General features: G+C 40.7%; 1 protein-coding gene across 1 annotated transcript; it reads left to right on the forward strand.

Annotated features, from left to right (window-relative positions):
* Positions 1-680: 680 nt before the first annotated feature.
* LOC149300267 (phospholipid scramblase 2-like) lies at positions 681-23,688 on the forward strand. Its single transcript, XM_089485268.1, has 7 exons — positions 681-690; positions 15,844-15,902; positions 16,344-16,386; positions 18,077-18,297; positions 21,766-21,927; positions 22,544-22,705; positions 23,653-23,688. The coding sequence occupies exons 1-7, from the start codon at positions 681-683 to the stop codon at positions 23,686-23,688; spliced, it is 693 nt and encodes a 230-aa protein (XP_089341394.1).
* The last annotated feature ends 1,350 nt before the right edge of the window (positions 23,689-25,038 follow it).

The following is a 25,038-nucleotide window of genomic DNA, read 5'->3' on the forward strand; positions in this document are numbered from 1 at the left end:
TTTCCAAATCAGGAATATATTTTGGATATTTTTTTCCTATTGGTTCAATGTGTGTACAATTTGTATGTATACAAAACTGTTAACAAATGTTTTTTTTCATTTTTCCCCACCTTTTCAAGTTTATTTCAAACAAAACAATGTACTACCCAGCTTAATATGGCTTTAAATGAAAGTCCTACTTGTGCTGGAAAAAACAATATATGATTTGTGTGGGTGCACTAATTGAGAAGAGAGAAATTACAGTTGAAGAAAGACATAGCAAAAACACAAAAACGGCGTCGGTCTTCTAGCGCAACCTTAGTAACAAAATCCCGAAGTCCTGAAGGGGTTAAAATAATTATCCAATGCAGGAAATATTGTGTCTACAACATGTGAATCTCTATGAATGATATTAAAATATCATAGCAAAAAATACATTTTAGCTTTAGTCCACTAGGGGCTTTAGGGGTTGCCCTCAAAACTTTCCAGAATGTCTTGCCAACCACTGTGTCCTGAAGTGTGACTGCCTAATATTAATATATATGGTGAACTAACCAGACACCGCTGTCTGATGTTCATGTGTGTCTACAAGAAGGGGCACTTGCCCCCCCAAGCAATGGATGGGTATTCTGCCCATGCTCTGCACCTTTGATATGACTAATGTTTGCCTTCCTCGAGAAAATGTTCTGTGAATGGCCAAGATGGTGTTAGGTAAGTGACGAATATCAGGTGTTTCACGGTAATACATTGTGTGGGTAGCAGAGTGACAAGGACAATACTTGTAAGCTTGTTTGAGCAAGGTCTTCATCAACTTTTGTTTCTGTAAGCCCAAGATATTATGAAATGTACTACATATGCCCTGTTTACCCATTGTGCAGCCCAACAGAATATTATGGTGCCATATATGCAATATATAAATAAATAATGATTCCTTCCCTGTACCTGGAATAAAGCAAACTGCCCAATACAAGAAGTCTGTATGCTTCATATCCCTGATCTTTCTCATTTGTCTTTTATTTTTTATTTATCTTCATTTTACAAATAGCATGGGTGGCTTGTGCTTAAACCTGTTAAAGTTATTTCTGTCAGTTTACAGAGCTACAAAATATACTTTTTATAAATGTAACAGTAAAAAAAGGTTATTGTTATGACCGTTATATATCTCATTCTACTCACACCTAGAAAAGCACACGCTAACAATATAGGAATGACGAGCCTTTTTGCTCCAGAAAAAATCCTGATGATGTGTATCTCAATAAGGGATAGTCGTGTTGACTAACCTGGGATCCTGTGGGCTGAAGCTTTATGATATTTCACATGCTAAGCCCCTTATTGTTTTATCCCTGTTGTTTGTATACCGTGACCGGTATCGGCAGTCTACTGTCTCTCACCAGGTGGAGATGCATGATCCTGGAAAGGTGTTGCATTTCAACATGCTTTCTGAAGCGAAGAACAACATGACATGGTTCAGCACTTGATTACAGAGAGGACGCAGTTTAAGGACCACACAGCACATCTGCTGGCACCCAGTAGCACGTCTTCCACTTAGCCACACAATAAGGTAAGTGTACATGGATTCTGGATTTGCCAGTGGCTTATATAATGTATTTCTTCTTTTGCAGTCTTAAAGTACCAGTGTCATTAAAAACATTATATTTGAGTCCATGTGATACAGGCTCACCTAGGTGTAGATTTACATTACATTGATTTATAGAGCCTCAGCATATTCTGTACTTCTATACAATAGGAGGGTGTAATTAACCTTAACATTCCAAATTGACAATATACAATTTGGAAGCAACATTAACTCATGAGAAGAGAAATTGGTACAAAAGACGAAATTGACCCTGCTCTTGCAATCTTACAATCTATATTCTATTATAACCTCCATTGTATGTTCACTTTATGAAAATTATATTGCAGGATCTTAAGCTTGTGCATTATTACTGTACATTCTTTGTCAGGACTTAGAGTTAGCCCAACTAAGAATTAGGATGAGGGATTTGATTTAAAGACACTACATTCATTTTTATATAATATTATTCCCTTTACGTAATCATTAAAGTTGTACTTGACTGTATTTTTCTGGTGCTTTATAAACACAATAGTTATTTAGGTTGCATCGAGCTGAACCTTTTGAACTCAGTAATTATTAAGGTTAGAGGGGTATTCTAAATGGTAAGGTCCATTAAGCCCTGGAATGGATGATCTATGGAAGCGTTGACCACAAGTTCTGTGTACAAGGGAGGGGTTGGCATCATTGAGCCCAGGGGTCAAGTCGGGTGGCCCACTAATAAAGAAAACCAAAGCATATTTGGGAGAAAACATGTTCAATAGTAAAGGGTTGAAAGGGCATGCATGGAAAGCCCATACATGGAGGACATAAAGGATCCTCACAAAAAAGGTTCAGAAAGTAGCAGTGCATTCTAAATCTAGTGGCAGTTGCTTCCCTGCTTCTTGATTACTTTTTGGCAAGAAGGTTATGCAAGTGTATCAAATTATTTACCCAGGGATTGTCTTTTTGGAATAACAACACAATGATTATTGTGTTGTATAGTGTCCCTTCCCCGGGCTTTGTGTGTGACCATCTTTTATGTAGAACCACATAAATTGGATGTCAACGCTCTTAGGGAAAATATTTAGCTATTGCTAGTTTGACTATTTGGTTTGGCATATATGAGGAAATAATAGGGGAAAAAAAGTTTTATTGTTTTTTTTTTATTGATTTACACCTGAAAATTGCCCTGGAATGAAAAGAATTAAGACTAGTTATAATGCTTTTAGTGTGGGTGGTAATGACTTAAGACATTCTAAAGCAAAATTGTGTCCCTTGTATAGAGCATTATACATTCATGCTCCAAGGATATTTAAGACTGTTTATTTATCACCATGGTATCTTTGAACACGTCTTATTTTTAGTAATTGATTTGTGGAAAGTTATAGCTTTAGTTGGTTATTCATTGTTATGTCGATACAGCAACCTTGAATTATGTTTTTTTTTTTTTAATATGAGTGTTAAAACTAAAAACCGGGAGATAGACAATTCAGTCAACATGTTCTGTTCCATCTTACCACTGGATAGGAAAGTTTTGGTTTAATAGTATTGATGTTCCATTCAGTTTATTTATTGACAGCCAACTGATTCTATACCACTGTTATAATAGTGGAAAGTAAAATTAACAATAACATTAAAGGTGTACAGTTTGATAATAAGATTAACATATGTGCAGGCGTACTGGTACAGACCGAGAAGGGGTTCTTACACTCTACATTGTTAATGGCATACATTAATTATTATTATCATTTATTTATATAGTGCCAACAATTTACACAGTGCTTCTTACAATACATATATTCAAGGGGTATGACAAGACTAGAATTGACAGACTAAGACAAACCAAGGTGGAGAGAGCCCTGGTCACAAGCTTAAAATCTTTAAAATTGCAAACTAAACCTTTGAAAGCATGTTTTTTTCCTCATTGGTAAATGAATCCACCTATTGTATCGACCTAAAATTACATTACAATAATAAATATTTAATTAGGACAACATGTCCATAGAATTCTGCGCATACAGTTGTTTTTCAGCTTATGCATACCTTTTAACCGTAGATATCATTTCAGTATTGATACCTACTTAAATAACAGATTTTTTAAATAAAGTTTATATGATTTCAGGTCATTGGCTTTTTAAGATGTTATATTTTATAAATGAACATGCAAATACACATTTTTTTTTTTACAAACTCTTTTTGATTTCTTAACTTCTCTAGCATTTGCTGTTTTTGTATATTACCTGCATCTTGTTGCCTAGTTATAATAGATCACAGTAGATAGGGAGTTTGGAGGAGTATTACCTCTTATCTTATGATGTTTGACTATATCTGCTTCTGAGCAGGATTCATACTGCAGGGCTTCATAATTTAACTCTAGCCTGCTGATGAATATGACTTCCAGACAGGGTCTATACTACGGGTCAATAAAGGTTCTCGAATGACTAAATGTATACAAGGAACTTAATATCCATACATGTAATAATTTTATCATATGAGTGTGGCATGAATTTTCATTTTGAGAATTGGGCAGTTCAAAGGAGTACTAGATAAAGCCCTTTGTGGATCAAAGATAATCTGTAAGAGTTTTCTATCTTTCTCCTATATGGTAGGTAGTTAGAAAAGGAGAATGATTTCAAGATAAGGACTTGGACGTTACTGTTTAAAGTGACGAAAAGGCGAGCATGCAGTAAAGTGAAGCAGCGGCAAAAGTCAGTAGCGTGTTTGTATAGTAGACATTGATGGCAGATAAGAACCATCTAAATCTGATCCTAATTTTCCCAATTTAAGACAGATCTTAATCTGTCCTTGATCTTGCCTTAGATTCAGGATAACTTTATGCATGTTTAAATTCCCTCACTGTATTAACCTTAACTACTTCTGACAGTTTCATTTATCTACCACCCTCTCAGTAAAGTAAAACTTCCTTACATCACATCTAAACCTCTGACACTTTCGTTTTAGACTAGGACTTCTTGTTCTAACATGTCTCCTCCTTTGAAATAAAATTCCCTCTTTTACTTTGTTAAATCCTTTTATGTATTTGATTACTTGCTGATCTGGCATCCCAAGAAATTTCATTTTTAGCGTGACAAGAGTAGACACACTACTGTAATTTGACCTTCGTATTTGATAGCAGAGAGGAACCATTCAACCCTTCTAGTCTGCCTTTGTTTCATGTGTTAAAGACTTAAACCGTAATGCGTGCTTCGTGTTGTCTTAGATTCAGGATAGCTGTATGTCCTTTCCATGTTTAAATTACATTACTCTGCCATGTCTGCTGGGGGGCTGTTCCACTTATTTATTATCCATTAATAAAGTAAAACTACCTTACATTACATCTCCCTAAGATACATAATGTCTTTTTTTGCATTTTATTTATATTGTACCCTGTTGTATTAATTGAAAACAAAAAATAATATAATTTAAAAAAAGATTGGATGCGAGCAAATAAAAGCAAACATGTCTCTTGCTTTCCATTTGCTATGTCACTGCTTTCAGAAACACAGAAATATCCATGGGACAACACACTATGCATACTGTTTTCAAACTCTCCGGAGCGGTCACAGCCCATCCAAAGGTAAGTGTTTGGTGTCGCTGGATGCCTCCTGATCGAGGCATTCCAGCGACACCATTTAAGTTTAGGAGGCGATCGTTGATCGCCTCCTAAATGCTTTTAAAAGCGTATGGCGGCTTTTGACGCCCCGGGGAGGGGCCAGACATGGCCCCCGATGCCGATCTCGGCGTTACTGAATGCCTCGACATCGAGGCATTACAGCAACGCCGTTTAAGCGAAGAAAGTGATCGTTGATCACTTTCTAAGCTTATTTAATTTTTTGACGGTTCAGGACCGTCAAAGGTCATTTAGTGACCGTCTTGTCATGACGGTCCTGAACCGGCAAAGGTCGCGAAGGGGTTATTATATTTATTTAATGTTTATACTAGTGCTACCTACCGAGCTATAACTACCTACGCGTATTTGCATACCTAGTTTAGCTAAATTAGATGGGACAGGACTGGAAAAAAGCAGGACTGTCCCTGAAAAAGTTGGGTCTGTTGGCAGGTATGTGGATGGAAAAATGTTATAGGATGAAGTGTGAGTTATAGCGTTAATGCTAGTGAGTGTAGGAGTGAAGGCCAGGACAAATAACAAGAGGAAAGGTCCTTGGGATTTGTGCATTGTATGTGTGTGTGTTATGTGTGTTATGTGTTATGTCACTGTGTTATATGTGTTATGTGTGTTATGTGTTATGTCACTGTGTTATTTGTGTTATTGTGTGTGTTATGTTTGGTTGGTTGTGTATCAGAAGGAAAATAATGAAATGGAAATGGAAAAGGAAATGGAAAAGGCGAATGAGTGGGCAATTGGCGACCCACTCACCTGTTTCACCCCAGGGCAAAGCACCCAAACACTGTCAGTCTTAGACGTTTGGTAGCAGACTTCCAGAGCTCAGACACAAGGCCCTAGCGTAAGCTGGCTACTCCGGCGGAGGTAGCAGGCGTTGCCACACCGCAAACAGAGGCAGCCAGGGGGGAGAAACTGCCCTTACCATTAGGGACATTTGAGGCATGACTCTAGCCAGGAAGCAAACTAGCAGAGAAGAGACGCTGGCACCACCACCAGCAGCAGCATTGGAAAAGGCGAATGAGTGGGCAATTGGCGACCCGCTCACCTGTTTCACCCCAGGGCAAAGGACCCAAACACTGTCAGTCTTAGACGTTTGGCAGCAGACTTCCAGAGCTCAGACACTAGGCCCTAGCATAAGCTGGCCACTCCGGCGGAGGTAGCAGGCGTTGCCACACCGCAGACAGAGGCAGCCAGGGGGGAGAAACTGCCCTTACCATTAGGGACATTTGAGGCATGACTCTAGCCAGGAAGCAAACTAGCAGAGAAGAGACGCTGGCACCACCACCACCAGCAGCAGCAGCAGCATTGGAAAAGGCGAATGAGTGGGCAATTGGCGACCCGCTCACCTGTTTCACCCCAGGGCAAAGCATCCAAACAACTGTCAGTCCTAGACGTTTGGCAGCGGACTTCCAGAGCTCAGACACAAGGCCCTAGCCTAAGCTGGCCACTCCGGCAGAGGTAGCAGGCGTTGCCACACCGCAAACAGAGGCAGCCAGGGGGGAGAAACTACCCTTACCATTAGGGACATTTTGGGCATGACTCTAGCCAGGAAGCGAACTGGCATTGAAGAGACGCTGGCACCACCACCAGCAGCAGCAGCATTGGGAAAGGCGAATGAGTGGGCAATTGGCGACCCACTCACCTGTTTCACCCCGGGGCAAAGCATCCAAACAACTGTCAGTCCTAGACGTTTGGCAGCGGACTTCCAGAGCTCAGACACAAGGCCCTAGCGTAAGCTGGCTACACCGGCGGAGGTAGCAGGCGTTGCCACACCGCAAACAGAGGCAGCCAGGGGGGAGAAACTACCCTTACCATTAGGGACATTTTGGGCATGACTCTAGCCAGGAAGCGAACTGGCAGAAAAGAGACGCTGGCACCACCACCACCACCAGCAGCATTGAAAAATGGAAAAGGCGAATGAGTGGGCAATTGGCGACCCACTCACCTGTTCCACCCCAGAGCAAAGCATCCAAACACTGTCAGTCCTTGGCGTTTGGGAGCGGACTTCCAGAACTCAGACACAAGGCCCTAGCGTAAGCTGGCTACACCGGCGGAGGTAGCAGGCGTTGCCACACCGCAAACAGACGCAGCCAGGGGGGAGAAACTGCCCTTAACATTAGGGACATTTAAGGCATGACACTAGCCAGGAAGGGAACTGGCATTAGTAACATAGTAACATAGTTCATAAGGTTGAAAAAAGACCAAAGTCCATCAAGTTCAACCTATATACATATTGTGTCCCTACTGTGTTGATCCAGAGGAAGGCAAAAAAACCCTTATGAGGCTAGGTTTCCACTTGGGTTTTTGTCCGGCGTTTTTTTTCTTGATGAAAAACGCCAAGAAAACTGCCACTGCATTTTCCTGCGTTTTGGCGTTTTTTTCTGGAGTTTTTTCTGGCGTTTTAGCCTTTCTGTGGAAATTGCTTTTTTTGACCTTAGGCAGTTTTTCCAGCCTTTACAAGTTAGAAGTTTCACCCAGCTAAAAGGGATTAGGATAAATGGCAAGTATCTGCCCTCTCCTGATGTCATTTACTTGGTAGACCCTTTTGTCACTTTTCTGTGGTTTGTAAGGCATGCTTTATTCCGAATGTCTGCTCCTCTGGGAAGATTGGCCCCAAATGATGGTGCAAATTGTTTGCTGTTGCTTTTGGCACGCAGGATCCGGTCGCGTATGTTTGTTTGTAATGGCATGTTTGTTCCAAATGGTGTAAAATTCAATATGAACCAGTCCAGGACTTTGTTTTGTGTGAAACTGTTTGTTTTCAGCCTATTTCTCGTAGGACACACAGATACTGGGTCCATCCTCTGCATTGTAACTGTGGAAAAAACGCCATAAAAAACGCCAAGGCAATAAACCCACATGGCTTTTTCATGGCGTTTTTTCTCTCCCATAGACTTCTATTGGAGAAAAAAAGCCAAGATTTCTTGCAAAAAACGCCAGAGTGTGAACATGCTGCAGTTTTGAAAAACTGCCACAGAGCCCAAAAAAGCAGAAAAACGCCAAAGAGGACTGAAAAAACGCCAAACAGAAAAACGCCAAGTGGAAATGGCATTTTGCGATTTCCTATTGAATTACAGCTAACATCTGGCTGCAGCCGTTTTTCACAAAAAAAACGCCAGGTGGCGCTATTGGCGTTTTTATAGGCGTTTTTAGCAAAAAAAAAACAAATGGAAACCTAGCCTGAAGCAGATGCCAATTGCCCCATACCAGGGGGAAAATTCCTTCCCGACTCCAAATATGGCAATCAGAATAAATCCCTGGATCAACGTTCTGTCCCTATTAATCTAATATCCATAACTTGTAATATTATTGCTTTCAAGAAACACGTCCAGGCTCCTTTTGAACTCCTTTATTGAGTTTACCATAACCACTTCCTCTGGCAGAGAGTTCCATAATCTCACCGCTCTTACTGTAAAGAACCCCCGTCTGTGCTGGTGTAGAAACCTTCTTTCCTCCAACCGTAGAGGATGTCCCCTTGTTATAGATACAGTCCTGGGTATAAATAGGTCCTGGGAGTGATCTCTGTACTGTCCCCTTATATATTTATACATAGTTATTAAATCCCCCCTAAGCCGTCTTTTTTCCAAACTAAATAACCCTAATTCTGATAATCTTTCTGGGTACTGTAGTCCTCCCATTCCCCTTATTACTCTGGTTGCCCATCTTTGAACCCTCTCCAGCTCCACTATATCTTTCTTGTACACTGGTGCCCAGTACTGTACACAGTATTCCATGTGTGGTCTGACTAGTGACTTGTACAGTGGTAGAATTATTTCCTTGTCGTGGGCATCTATGCCCCTTTTGATGCACCCCATGATTTTATTTGCCTTAGCAGCAGCTGCCTGACACTGGTCGCTACAGGTAAATTTACTGTTAACTAAAACTCCTAAGTCCTTTTCCATGTCAGTCGTCCCCAGTGTTTTCCCATTTAATACATATTCCCAGCCTGGATTTTTCTTCCCCATGTGCATAACCTTACATTTATCTGTGTTGAACCTCATCTGCCACATCCCAGCCCAAGCCTCCAACCTATGCAGATCCATTTGTAATCGGGCACTGTCCTCTATTGTGTTAACCACGTTACAGAGCTTAGTATCGTCTGCAAAGATTGATACTTTACTATACAATCCCTCTACAAGGTCATTAATAAATATATTAAAAAGAATAGGACCCAAAACTGATCCCTGTGGTACCCCACTAGCAACAGTAACCCACTCAGAGTATGTACCATTAATAACCACCCTCTGTTTCCTATCACTGAGCCAGTTACTTACCCACATACACACATTCTCCCCCAGCCCAAGCATTCTCATTTTATGTACCAGCCTTTTATGTGGCACCGTATAAAATGCTTTGGAAAAATCAAGATATACGACATCCAGCGATTCACCCCGATCCAGTCTTGAGCTCACCTCCTCATAAAAGCTGATCAGGTTAGTTTGACAGGACCGATCCCTTGTATAATGTATCATTGAAGAGACGCTGGCACCACCAGCAGCAGCAGCATTGGGAAAGGCGAATGAGTGGGCAATTGACGACCCGCTCACCTGTTCCACCCCAGAGCAAAGCATCCAAACACTGTCAGTCCTTGGTGTTTGGGAGCGGACTTCCAGAACTCAGACACAAGGCCCTAGCGTAAGCTGGCTACACCGGCGGAGGTAGCAGGCGTTGCCACACCGCAAACAGACGCAGCCAGGGGGGAGAAACTGCCCTTACCATTAGGGACATTTGAGGCATGACACTAGCCAGGAAGCGAACTGGCAGAGAAGAGACGCTGGCACCACCACTAGCAGCAGAATTGGGAAAGGCGAATGAGTGGGCAATTGACGACCCGCTCACCTGTTTCACCCCAGGGCAAAGCATCCGAACACTGTCAGTCCTTGGCGTTTGGGAGCGGACTTCCAGAACTCAGACACAAGGCCCCAGCGTAAATTGGCTACACCGGCGGAGGTAGCAGGCGTTGCCACACCACAAACAGAGGCAGCCAGGGGGGAGAAACTACCCTTACTATTAGGGACATTTTGGGCATGACTCTAGCCAGGAAGCGAACTGGCAGAGAATAGACGCTGGCACCACCAGCAGCAGCAGCAGAATTGGGAAAGGCGAATGAGTGGGCAATTGGCAACCCGCTCACCTGTTTTACCCCTGAGCAAAGCATCTAAACACTGTCAGCCCTTGGCGTTTGGGAGCGGACTTCCAGAACTCAGACACTAGGCCCTAGCGTAAATTGGCTACACCGGCGGAGGTAGCAGGTGCAACCAGGGGGAGAAACTACCCTTTCCATTAGGGACATTTGAGGCATGATTTCAGCCAGGAACCGAACTGGCAAAAGATACTGGCACCACCACCAGCAGCAGCGTTGGAAACGGAAAAAGGTGAATGAGTGGGCAATTGACGACCCGCTCACCTGTTTCACCCCAGGGCAAAGCATCCGAACACTGTCAGTCCTTGGCGTTTGGGAGCGGACTTCCAGAACTCAGACACAAGGCCCTAGCGTAAATTGGCTACACCGGCGGAGGTAGCAGAAATTGCCACACCACAAACACGTGCAACCAGGCGGAGAAACTACCTTAAACATTAGAGAGAAAAAAAATTAACTTTCCAAGCTAAGAGCTGGGTAACCCAACTTGGGCAGATTGAATTTAAGAAAGGCAATCTGCTCCATCAGATGAGGGCTGTGGACTCAGTATGTTTCCAGTCATAGAAAACACGCGCTCACTTTGAACAGTGGTTGGCGGACATGATAGAAGCTGCTGCACAACCCATGAGAGTGCAGGCCACACACTCTTCTTTTCATCCCATTAGCTAAGAGGATCAACATTAGGCGCAGAAGGAACTTCACAGAGGTAAAGTTTGACCATTTCAGCAGCACTACTCTCCTTTGTGCTGCTAGCTCTGTCAGATGGTCCAACTATACTCCCAGGTGCCTCTTCCCAAAACGCAGCTGCTCCATTCAGCTGTGTTGTTGTGATGCTTATGGCACTGCTGCTGATGCTGCTGCTAGGAGTAGCAGACCACATCATCTCTTCCTCCTCCTGCACCTCTCCCTCCTCGGACAGCATTCCCATTTTATGCTGCCAGTCACGCACCTTGTTGACCAATTGCTCCCGGTAGCTACTGAGAACATTACATTTCAAAGCTAGCTTTCCCTTAATTCTTGGATCGCAAAGGCATGCTAGCATCATTTTGGGACTCTCTTCCATGCGTTTGCGAAGGTGTACTTTTAGCAGATCCTTCAGCTTCCTGACTATGGCTTCTACGTCAGGATGTAGAGTGCCACCTTGAACAGCCTCACGGTTTCCAAGGAACACATCCATCTTGCTGCCTAGATGGGAGAACACTGGGATTACCTGGGCCAGACTGGCAGTGTTTGAGCTTAAATTTTCTGTGGCATCCCTGAATGGTTTAAGGACTGCCACTAGCTGGGCGATCACTGTCCAATCCTCCCTATTCAATGGAGAGGTAATCCCAATATTGTGCTCTGAGGCAAGATTATGGATTGCCCTCTGCTGCTCCAAAATCCTCTCCAGCATGTCTAACGTGGAGTTCCACCGTGTACTGACATCCTGACGTAGGCAGTGTACGGGAAGACCTGACCTCTCTTGCTCTTCCCTCAAAAGTTGGCTAGCCTTAACACTATGATGAAAGTGCCCAGCGATCTTTCTGCAGTGGGACAGAACTACTGCTACCACATTAGTTCCTTCTGACATTGCTGCCTTCACTACAAAATGGATGATGTGGGCTGCACAGCGCACACCAACAACATGACCATCTCGCAGCGCTTTCACCATATTGGCACCTCCGTCAGTTACCACAAAACCAACTTCAACATTGGTGCCCACCTCTGCTCCCACCCAAAGGCTAAACATTTTCCTCATTGCATGCAGAATATTTTGGGAAGTGTGCTTTTCATCCATCACTTCTGCATGGAGAAGGAAAGATCGGTAGCTTGCTGCAGCAGCTTCCTTAGACACACCGGGCTGCCACCAGTGTGCTGTCAAAGAAAGAAAGGCATGCTGGCCGCTAGGTGCACTCCACAAATCTGTAGTGAAATGAACAGACTGACCAGCAGCCTTGGAAAGCTCCTCTTTCACTGCTGCAACACAGGACCGATACAATGAGGGGACAATGTTCTTGCTGAAAGTGGAACGTGACGGAACTGTATATTGTGGAGCCACAGCCGCCATCAATTGTTTGAAAGGCTCCCCTTCGATCATAGAGAAGGATGTCCCTCCAACAGCAATGAACTGACCAATCAGTCGCGTTACTTTATTGGCCTGCTGTTTGGGCATTGACCTTTTGGATTGGAATGCCACAAATTGTTCCAGGGTGGGCTGGACATGCAGTGCTCCAACCTGCCTGGGTCTCTGGCTGCCAGCTGCTGCTGCTGCTATTGGGTCAGAAGAAGCAGCTGTTGGGGTTTTTCCCACGGCCACCAGCTATGCTGCCTGCACTGTTTTACTTCTGCATCTTTCCCCAATAGCACAGCGTTGTGTTGAGTGCTGAGGTGATGCTTCATGCTAGCACTGGTAAAATGGCCAGACACTTTCCCTCTGCTTATTAGCTTCCCTCAATGTTTGCACTTTCCATAGCGCCCTTCTTCAACATTTTCAAAGTGCTCCCAAATTGGGGCGCGCATAGCCTTGGAGTGTGCCTTGGGTGCTGCTCCTACTGCTCGGGGTGGATAAACAGAGGCAGAACTAGTGGTGGTGGGACTGGTGGTAACAGTACTGGCCATAGTGGGACTGCTAATTGCTTTAGCTTTAGATTTGCTAGGTTTTGCTGCTGCTGGTGGTGGTGATGGTGATGATTGTAGCGGAGAAGGTGGAGGCTAAGGGGAAAATTGTGCACTAGTCATTTGGACACTGCTCCCTGAGGAATCTGATTCCTGACCACTCATCTCCTCTACTTCCTCTGGCTCATAGTCTAGTTTTTCATTAGCCAGATCGAATGGAATTCCTGCTAGGCTGGAGATAAGACTGATATCGTCGTGAGACTCGTGACTAGTAGTAGTGCGAGCAGGAAGAACAGACTCTGAACTTGGCCTCTCAGTCTCAGGCTCCTCTGCTACCTCGCTAGGCGGAGTTCCACTATGTGTAGCCCTCTCTCTAACTGTCTTTACAAAAATTTTGTAAGGACTTGGTGGCTTGCTAGAGGTACTAGGAGGACATGGCGTGGCGGTACCGGTGGGAACAGTAGGCGCAGCACTAGTGGTGGTAGAGGCGGTAGAGGTGGGGGTGGTGGTGGTTTTCCCTACAAAGGAATGAGATTGCTTTGGTTTGGGACCCCTCTGAGTCTTGCTGCTAATTTGGCTCTGCTTGGTACCTTGCATGCTGCTCGTGGATGGGGAAGATGCTGCTTGGGGCAAAAGGCACTTCTTTTTACTCACTAGGCTAGTAGAAGTACTAGTTGTGCTACCTTTTAACGTTGAACGTGCTTCTGGTGCTTTAGGCTTTCCGTAAAAAACCATAGAGTGCTTGTGGGCCTAGCCGCACTACTACTGCCTGCTTTTGGTGCCTTTCCTTTACTTGATGATCCTTCAAGCAATGCTTCCCCAAATGATAAGCGAGAGCTTGGCCTACGTGGCCGACTAGACTGACGCAAAGGCTGCATCTTAGAACTGGTGGTGGTGCTGGTGGTGCTGGTGGTGGTAGATGGAGCTTGTCCCTCCTTAGTCCCAAAAGGAGGATCCATTTCAAATTTTGTGTTGTGTGTGTAGTGTAGTGTTTAAAAAAAAAAAAAAAAAGGGGGGGGATAAAAAAAATTAAAGACTTTGAATTTACACGGGCCTAAGAGCCTATCCTACTACTATGCTAAACCTAAAGCTATATTAGTATTCTAGTCTAACTCTAGGCAGACGCTCTCAAGCCCACTAAACTAAAGTGAGGTTAAGTTATATATAATATTATATTATTAATAGATTAGAATTACTTATATTAGGGATTATAGATAAACTATAGTTTATGAATTAGAAAGAATTACTTATATATATTTTAGATTATGAATTAGAATTTATATTATATTATATAATATATTATAGATTAAGAAGATTAAAGATTAGAATTATTTTAGTACTACAGCTATTAGCTTAAAGCTTTGCTTAGTACAGTTGTTCTCGTCACACAGTCAATTATTCTTGAAAAGAAATTAGAAATAAAATAAAATGTCACAGCAAAACAGTTAGCTTCACTGCTTGCTGAAACACACAGCACTTATGCGGCTGTACTCACTAGCCCAACAAGTTTACTTCACTGATGGACTGAGATGAGCAAAACACTAAGGGTACTTTTAATAAAATTGAAATAAAATGTAAAATAAATGAGAAAATCTTTGCAAAACAGTTAACGTCACTGCTTGCTGATAAAAAAAAGAACACAGCACTTATGCGGCTGCACTCACTAGCCCAACAAGTTCACTTCACTGATGGACTGAGGTGAGCAAAACAAATGAAATAAAATGAAAGATTATTAATTAGGAAAAATTGACTTGGTCTCTTGCTGTTGCTAAAACAAAGCACAAACTATAGAGCTGCAGCACCAGTACTAATAAGATTAGCTGAACTATACGCTAGTAGTAATTAATTAATTAATATTATTACTTTTATTTATAGCTAATTTAATTAACTATTAAGATAAGAATTATAGAATTATTGATATTAATTAATGATTTTAGATTAGACACTAGTAGATGTCTTGAATGTCTACAGTACACTCTACACTAGTATACTATTACTAACTATAGTATATATAACTGACAAATATATATATAATTTTATAATGTATTCAATTATTAATTATTAATATTACTGATTTTAAATTAGACACTAGTAGATGTCTTGAATGTCTACAGTACACTCTACACTAGTATACTATAGTATATAATATATATATGACTGACAAATATATATATATATATATATATAATATTATAATGTACTATTAAATTATTATATATTCTATTAAATTATTATTTATAAATTCTATTATTTAATTTATTAAAGCAGGACAGGCAGTAGGCACTAGTGCCAGCCCAGGGCAAGGGCACCCCACTCAACAGCACTATACACTACAGTTGATGACAAATTAAATAAAAAAAATATTAAATTAATCAAATTATTATTATTAAATATATTTATTAAGTAGAACTGAAGTGAGGAAGAGTACACTGTGAGAAATGGCAGGCTAAGGCTTACCAGTCTCACACAGAACAGAACAATCTCTCTCTGTAATGCGCGGATGCAGCACAGCAGTGTTGCCAAAGCAGTCACAGCGAAAAATGAATGGATCTCTCAGGCAAGCTCTGGTCTTATAAAGGCGCCTTCAGAATTCAAAAAACAGCAGCACAGGCATTGGACGAGACCCTTAGCGTGACGTCACAAGAGTGAGCTGATTGGACAGACGAGTCAGCTCACTCCTGTTTGAAATTTTGGCGGCTGCACGGCAAAAACGAAGATGATCTTCGATTCTTCGTGGTTGTGAGTCTTCGTCTTCTCCTACGTTTTGCCGGCACTGTATTCTCTTCGGCGTGTCTTTGGAACGTTTTCATGTTCGCCCGAAGACGAATGCGCAAGTCTAGTATTTAACTACCGTACTTACCAAACTTGACACTGCTGTGCGCGTCTAAAGCTATTCCAATTTAATAAAGATTTATCTTCCTCCTACCTAATTACCTTCTATACCAACAGCCGCATGGACGCCAACTCAACCTACTAGCTGTCCCCCAGGGCTTGAATGTCTGATCCAGGTAGTAAGACATGTCTTCTATATATTTGTTATATTTACCATAAACCAGAGTGTTAGAAATGTTAGGTAAAGTACAAAAAAGCCAAATATCAGATTCTGTTTTCATTGTATGTTTTTTTTTTCCCTTTACTTCCTGGACATATCAACACATAGCTGTCTTCTGCACCTGTCCAGTGAATCTCTTCTGGCCGAGCCTAAACATCCTAATTTCTGTCTCTGTAGGTTTCATAATCTGGTTTATTAAATTAAATTAAAACAGACCGATGCTGGTTTAGGCAATAGTAGTATGCACTTAATTTTTTTTTTTTTAATCATGGGTTTTTTCAATATTTGCTTTTATATACCATTTTCACTATTTTCCATTTATGTTGTTTGTATAAATCAGAGGGATTTTTTTCCTTGACAGGGTGTTTATCTGATTTGATTTTTCTGTTATTGGCAGGCAGATAGACTTCTAATTCACCAACAACATGAGTTTTTGGAAGGTAAAATATTTTCTTCGATGTACTCTTTATCAGGATATTATGTAATTATCTAATTAAAAGGGTGTTCCAGGCTTCATATACAAAATCCCATTAACCCTCTTCCCCCTAGCTGTTAGACTTGGAGGAAATGTGTCCAGCCAAACACATCTTCTACTTGCCAGTGCGCATGTGTGCTATACCGTAGCTCCAGTACTAGCTTACACAACAATTTCAGGGGGTCTAATGAGTCCAAGTGTCTCATAAGGCACTTGGTTTCAATGTGAGTGCTTTTGTGCAAATAATTGGGTGTATTTTTTTTACAACAAAATAATATACCGTATTTGCTCGATTACAAGACAAGGTTTTTTCCAAAAATACCCCTCGTCTTATAATCAGACCTCAAATAAGTCTGACTATGAGACTAAGATCCAGATCCCCTGCAGCGATGCAGGGGACCTGGATCCTCCTGTGTTATGCCCCCCCCCCAACTTACCGGTGCTTCTGAGTCCCCGGTGCTTAGTCTGGGCCGTGTGTAGAGCTCTACGCGATTCGCATAGAGTGGAAGTTGTCTACGCGAATCGCGTGGCAGAGTGCTCTGTGAAATGCCTTTTAACCCCCTTAATGCCACTCTGCCTCCAGAAATGCCTTTTAACCCTCTATATGCCACTCTGCCTCCTGAAATGCCCTATACCTCCCTATATGCCACTCTGCCCCATAATATGCCTTTTAACCCCCTAAATGCCAGAGTGGCATATAGGGGTATAAGGCATTTCTGGAGGCAGAGTGGCACATAGGGGGTCAAAAGGCATATCATGGGGCACAGTGGCTGCAGCGGAAGTTGTCTACGCGAATCGCATAGAGTTCTACACGCTGCCCGGACTAAGCACCGGGGACTCAGATGCAGGGGACCTGGATCCTTCTGTGTTATGCCCCCCCCCCAACTTACCGGTGCTTCTGAGTCCCCGGTGCTTAGTCCGGGCAGCGTGTAGAGCTCTACGCGATTCGCATAGAGTGGAAGTTGTCTACGCGAATCGCGTGGCAGAGTGCTCTGTGAAATGCCTTTTAACCCCCTTAATGCCACTCTGCCTCCAGAAATGCCTTTTAACCCTCTATATGCCACTCTGCCTCCTGAAATGCCCTATACCTCCCTATATGCCACTCTGCCCCATAATATGCCTTTTAACCCCCTAAATGCCAGAGTGGCATATAGGGGTATAAGGCATTTCTGGAGGCAGAGTGGCACATAGGGGGTCAAAAGGCATATCATGGGGCACAGTGGCATATAGAGGGTTAAAAGGCGTATCATGGGGCACAGTGGCATTTAGAGGGTTAAAATGCATATCATGGGGCACAGTGGCATTTAGAGGGTTAAAATGCATATCATGGGGCACAGTGGCATATAGGGGGTATAAGGCATTTCTGGGGCAGAGTGGCAAACCTGGGGGCAGATGTGCATAACTGGGGGGGCAGGTTGAAAAAAAGGAAATAAAAACAAAATATTTTTCTCAATCGTAGCTTTTATTAACAAACAATTGTTCACATAGTTTACATGAATTAACATTTACTGGTAAAACTTTTTTCCTATAGGGTCAAATTATATATAGGCTTTTTCTTTTTTTCATAAATTAATATTCAGATTTGGGGGGGGTCATCTTATAATCAGGGTCGTCTTATAATTGCTGATTGTTTAATATTATCTTTTGGTTTTTAGCCATCACCGGTTTTGAAACAAACAACACATATGAAATTAAAAACAACTTGGGTCAAAACATCTATTTTGCTGGAGAACAGAGTGATTGCTGCAATCGATATTTCTGTGGATCTTTAAGGTCCTTCATTATGACTATTGTTGATAACGCCAATCAGGAAGTAATAAGATTACTCAGACCACTCAGATGTGATTGTTGTTGCACTCCCTGCTGCCTGCAGAAAGTAAGTATATTATGAGACAGTCTTTTAATAGTTTGTAAATAACAAACAAGTCATCTGGAAGTTTTCACATGATTGGATACATTCCATCATCTTCTTCATTTAATACAAGCTCTTCTTGGTGCAGGCTGTCAACTTTCAGCATAGTAGTAAAATCTAACATTTAATAACAGAACAGTAATAAATTAACAAAGTTCATCTGACTGCAGACATCACAAAAATGAGACGTGGCTAATTCACCAATGTACTAGTGAAGAGGGGCAGACTGACACCGTTGAGACTTGGAGGAGACACACTGTAAGAATCTTGTGGCAAGCTGCCTGTGCTTCCTCCATTCCTTGACCGACCACTCTGTCTATGCCTACGATGAACTCAATGGATAATTATGAATTGTTATTATATTTTTTCTTTTATGGGAGACTAAGATTTCTCTGATGTTGACTGAAAAAAATTTTTTGATTTAGCTAGGATTAGAGATAGCCTTTATCCTTACATCAATTTATTGGTAGATGAGCCAACATGAAAAGAAGGGTATGCTTGATGTATTATTTTTAAATGAAGCCTTGATCTTAGATTGCAATATAGAGGAATGTTTGGACTTCAATGACCATCAGTGTGGTTTAAGATATTGACAGAGGCTGAGCTATCTTTTATACTAAGGTTTGAGATTTTAGGAAAAAAATGAGATTTTAGAAAAGCTGATTTTTTTCTAAAACCAAAACATACATAAATAGGTCTTTGATAGGCTGGAAATATTTACATGGAATCAGAGAGAAATGGGAGCATTTCAAAATGTTTATTGAAGCCAGTAGCACATCGCACCATGCTAGTCCACAGAGGCGGAGCATAGAAAATAAGGATGAGGATGGACGGGAAGTTATGTAGGATGCCAGAGGCAGAGATGAGAGGGGACGAGGAAGACAATCAAAGATCCTAGGGCCTGGGGCTTTTCGTTTCTAGCTGGGGCCGTTCATGAGAGTGGGAGATGGAGAGATTTAAAAAGAAGCCATGAACGGAGGATCCTGACACATAAAACCCATAAGATTAGAATTCAAATAGACTAGGAGGCAGCATCTTTATTGAACGCGAGAATTGCTCTCCACGTCTGAAAGGCCATTAGGAAATTAAGCCTTAGATTCTACAAACCATGAGTCAAATCTTAAGCACTTCATATTTATCTGTACAATACCACACTATCCTGAGAGTGTAACATACACTCTGAATAAAGCTGGGTTTTAAAAACTTCTATGGGAGTAGCCATCTCTAAGTAAATAAGGGCAGCTTTTATATATATGAAAATCTATCTATATTGTCCAAATATAGAATTTTCTCACAGGAAAACGGCAGATAACAACAATGATTTGTAAGAGATAAAGCGCCTTATTTCTCCATTTAGAATTGGTAATCTGGTAAATCTATTACCCTGGATACCAGAATAAAAGCTCAGACCTAGCTGTTCAAATATTTTCTTAATTATGGCTAACAAAAAAGGTGATTATAAGCAACAGCTAAAAAAGAAAGATAATAAGGATGGCGAAAGTAAATGAGAGAGGAAGGTTGCTTTATTGTTTTCTCCAACTAACAAACCGGTTATCTAAGAATGCCTCTAATTTAAGAGGAGACTTACTACAGCTACACAGTTGGATAGCTCAGGAGAACTTGAGCCTCAAGTAGTAACTATGGATTCCATAAATACCTGTTTGAACTCTCAGGTTATAAAAATTAAGGAAGAGGTTAAATCTATTACGGAAGAAATAAAATCTGAAATAACTCGGCTTGAACAAGTTAGTAGGCCAGAATGTAGAAAAACTGGAACAACTACAACTCAATTTAACGCAAACAGAAATAAAGATCGACTATTTGCAGGCTAAGATAAGAAATCGGGAGGCAAATATAAATGATAAACAGGATCGGGACAGAACAGCAAACATAAGAGTTAGAGGACTCTCTTGGGAGGTCTTAAAGTTAGAGGAGTATTTCTCACAGCTTCTATTTGACTTGAAAATATCAGAAATGAAAAATGATATTTTGATTATATTTTGTTTAAAAGAATCCATAGACTCTCTAAGTCCAAGGGGTTGGCTGAAGACATACCAAAAGATATTAAAATATTTTCATGTGTTTAAAATCACAGAAAAACTCTTCAACTACTAAACGATGTTTCAAAGATTTCATCAGTCAATATCTGAAATGTCTTCCAGATCTTTAAAGAAATACTAGACAATGTAGATGCTCTTTCTATTCTGTAGCAACTCTACTAAGGAAAGAAAATATGAAATTGAAATGGGCTCCCTCTTCTAAAATTTTAATATTTTATGAAGAAACGGCACATATTTATGTGTCAGTGGAAAACGTCTCAAAATGGCTAACTGGGAAACATATAGGATCAGGTTAACCTTGGTGACATGAAGTTATAAGACTGACAGTTCAATTATAAATATATTTCACAAAAGGGATCTATATTTCAAAGAAGGATAAATGTCAAGTACTCAGAGGTCATTAAAAAGCTTAATTTCACTGAGAGGGTGGTAGATGAGTGGGGCACCCTTCCAGCACATCTTGGTAGAGGTTAATACAGTGAGGGCATTCTAACATGCATAGGATGGGCATAAGGTTATCCTAAATCCAAAATCTATGGTTGCCAATAGTCACAGAGACTATAGGGACACAGAGGCACAAGGCTGCTATTAGGTCGGTAAGCAAAATATCCAGTAATGAATAACCACTTTAGATAAGAACAAGGCAACAGCCAAAACAAAAGTCCAAAGGTCAACATAGATCCAGGAACTGGTAGATGAAGCAGAAGGCTCAATCCAGATAACCAGCAGAGATAACGTGAGACCAACCAGAGGTCAGAATCTAAAGAGGTTCTAGTAGATAAATGTATTAGCAAGAAACTGAAGCGAAGGCATCAGACAACTAAGTACTGACAGAAAGGTGTGAAGGAAATATATAGGTCCGCAGGTAATGATCACTCACCAGTTGCACCTGTGTAACCCTCCTCTGCAGCTGGTTACCCAATGGCTGAGCAGTCTCGTGTCTGGCCTCCTGTTCCTCCAACTGAAACTCCCGTAGTGTGGCCATGCCTCTTGGGGTGTAACAGCGTGGTTCCAGGGTCTAGTTGTCACGTGCAATAAATTGATTGAGGTGCGGCAGACTCACTATAGGCCAGTACTATGGCCTACCTTGGGCGCTCCCAGCTATCAATGAGCTCTAAATGCCAGCGGTAGAGGAGGCAGCAGGTAGGGGATAGCAGTACCAGGCACCTGACAATATTGTTGCAGACCGTATATATGCATAATAACTACCATGTCCATCTGTAGAAAACGCAGGAGGTGCAACACACACTTTGGAACCTGTCATCTAGAAGCATTCCTGGTAGTGGAAAAAGCAAAATTTTCAGAATACCTCAGAATAAAGAAGATATAAAATAATGTTTTGGTAAATCTAACAAATGTTACTTTTGGACAGCATGAAGTACAGGCTCCCCCGGGAATACCTGCTGGCTATGTAATACAAAACTGGCATCCTTACCTGCCAAAGTTTACCATTCAAAATGAGAGAGGACAAAATATTCTGAAGATCTCTGGACCATGCATTCTCTGTAGATGTTGTTCAAATATTGACTTTGAGGTAAACATGATAAATTATATTTCACATTTATGCCAATATACAATATTTTGAATAATCACCAAGCAAAATTATAAAAGTTATTATAAGCGGGTCTCAGAGTCACAATTTTGGCACCCTATTTTTTATGTTGTTTCTACTAAAACCCATGTTTATTAAACAGTTTTACTTGTTGCAGCTCGCTTGTTCTTATTTATTTATAAAGACGTATACATTTTAGGTCTGCTAGATAAAGTTATCCTGTCCAACTGCTTTATGATTAGCAATAACTGTCCCCAAAGGAGCCTTTCTATTAATAAACATGTTTTGCAAATGACTTCCATAAAGCAATCATTAAGTAAAGTTGGTAATTTTTAAAATCAATTTTAGCATAAAAAAATTGTGAAAATGCAAATTGTGTTGCTGGTTCTAGCAGTGACAATCTTGAGTGTGGTCACTTATGTTCACCCCAACAATTGACCTGACATTGAGATGGAAGGGTATCTATATGCTAGCCAGGTAAAAACAATTGATATGGTGGCTGATGCTGCATATATACCTAATTTTCACTATGCACATGTTTCCATTTTCTTTCTCACATGGCCCCATGGTGCTTAATATAATTAAGTTTTGTTTCTAGGTGAAGTCTCTTGATGAGACCTATAACGTAGGACGGATTTCCAAGCAGTGGTCGGGCTTTGGAAATGAAATGTTCGCAGATGTTGACAATTTTGGAGTGCAGTTTCCTTTGGATCTTGATGTGAAAGTCAAAGCAGTGGTTCTGGGGGCCTGTTTTCTAATTGTAAGATATTCTTTATACATGGCAGTAATAAGGTTGTATCACTCTCTTTTATCTCTTTCATTTTCTGTTGTAAAAAACCCTTCATTTTTACACTCATAATTACTCTGATATTGCTGAGAACAGGTATGTGCTTGTAGTCAACATACTAGTTGTAAATTATTAAGGCCTTCTTTATAACAGTGTTAATTTAAACTAAAAGTGAGAGCACAGCAGTTGATGTATTAGAAAACATTCTAAAATGGCATACTTGGGAGCTTTGCAAACATACGCTCCCTGAGGCTTCCTCATCCTGCTCCACATAGGCATGTAGATGGAAGGGAAATTGGGGTAGCGTGTCTTACCACAAATAGGTAGCAATTGATGGAACCAGGTAAGAAGTGGGCAGCATTGTTTTAAAATTGACCCATAAATCATTAGTTACCCTGAAACTAGCTGTGGCTCATGGACCCTCTGTGTTCTCATGTATGGTGATTGGTGAGGTTTCTACATTAACGGCATATATTGGGTGGGCTGATCATATTTATTCAGTAATGCAATAAAAGGGTGTTCAAGCTACCTAGATGTTATACAATAACCAACGTGGACTCCATCATTCCTAAAGAGCCTCAATTCATTAGTCATGCATTGGAGCTTTAAAAAAGTCTGTCTGTGTGTCACATTTTCACTAATGTTACCTGACACATCAATACATTTAGTCTACCTATTCTATTCTATTTTAGGGGTATAGATGACAAATACATTACTTATAAGTAGTTTGAAATAAATTAATTAAAAACAACTTGTATTAACAGACTTTTGTATTCTACTAAAAAAGAATGTAAGTGGGTTGCTCAGAGAAACAGTGACTGAATATCACAAAAATATTTTCTGCTTGCTAAGTCTTGTTTCGCTTTCAGTTCAAACATTATCTCTTTAGTTGGTTAAAAATGTTTTCTTTCCCTCCACAGGATTTTATGTTTTTTGAGCATACTGAAAATAATTAAAACGTGGAAGGATACCCTCAGGAGGCATCTGAACAGTTCACACGACAATTTAAGTTTGCTGTAAAATATATTTATGCTGACTAATGCTCTGTGGGGCTACAGGTGTTGGGTACACTGCAGATGTTTACATTAAAAAAATGAAAACCACTGCGCCTTTAATTTCTGCTACAGGGAACAGAGTAAGAATTGCAAAAAATGTTAACATAATATTCAGATTAACATTTGTTAACAAACAATAATATTTTCCTGGTTTCGTAAAAGCATTGGTAAAACAGAAATTTTATGTATTGTCAAATTGGAAATTATTCTAGTCTTGATGCCCGAATAATTGTAATTTTAATAAAGACAGGAGGCGAGTATTTTGTAGACTTGCGCATTCGTCTTCGGGCGAACATGAAAACGAGCACGAAGAGGCCGTTTTTTTGTTCGTTCCGAAGACATGCCAAAGAGAATACAGTGCCGGCAAAACGTAGGAGAAGACGAAGACTCACAACCACGAAGAATCGAAGATCGTCTTCATTTTTGCTGCGCAGCCGCCAAAATTTCAAACAGGAGTGAGCTGATCTCGTCTGTCCAATCAGCTCACTCTTGTGACGTCACGCTAAGGGTCTCGTCCAATGCCTGTGCTGCTGTTTTTTGAATTCTAAAGGCGCCTTTATAAGACCAGAGCTTGCCTGAGAGATCCATTCATTTTTCGCTATGACTGCTTTGGCAACACTGCTGTGCTGCATCCGAGCGTTACAAAGAGATTGTTCTGTTCTGTGTGAGACTGGTAAGCCTTAGCCTGCCATTTCTCACAGTGTACTTCATCCTCACTTCAGTGCTACTTAATATAATTAATAATAATAATTTGATTAATTTAATTTTTTTTTTTATTTAATTTGTCATCAACTGTAGTGTAAGTGCTGTTGAGTTGACAGTGTACCCAGTGTCTCAGTGGCACTGGGGTGCCCTTGCCTACTGCCTGTCCTGCTTAAATAAATTAAATAGAATTTATAAATAATAATTTAATAGAGTCTATAATTTAATAGTTCAATATAATATTATATATATATATATTTGTCAGTCATATATATATATATACTATAGTATACTAGTGTAGAGTGTACTGTAGACATTCATCTACTAGTGTCTAATTTAAAATCAGTAATATTAATTAATATAATTAATAATTGAATTCATTATAAAATTATATATATATTTGTCAGTTATAGTTAGTAATAGTATACTAGTGTAGAGTGTACTGTAGACATTCAAGACATCTACTAGTGTCTAATCTAAAATCAGTAATATCAATAATTCTATAATTCTTTCTTATCTTAATAGTTAATTAAATTAGCTATAAATAAA

This window comes from Sceloporus occidentalis, unplaced genomic scaffold, assembly GCF_023333645.1.
Source record: "Sceloporus occidentalis isolate IW3139 unplaced genomic scaffold, rSceOcc1.0.p SCAF_25, whole genome shotgun sequence".
NCBI lineage: Eukaryota > Metazoa > Chordata > Lepidosauria > Squamata > Phrynosomatidae > Sceloporus > Sceloporus occidentalis.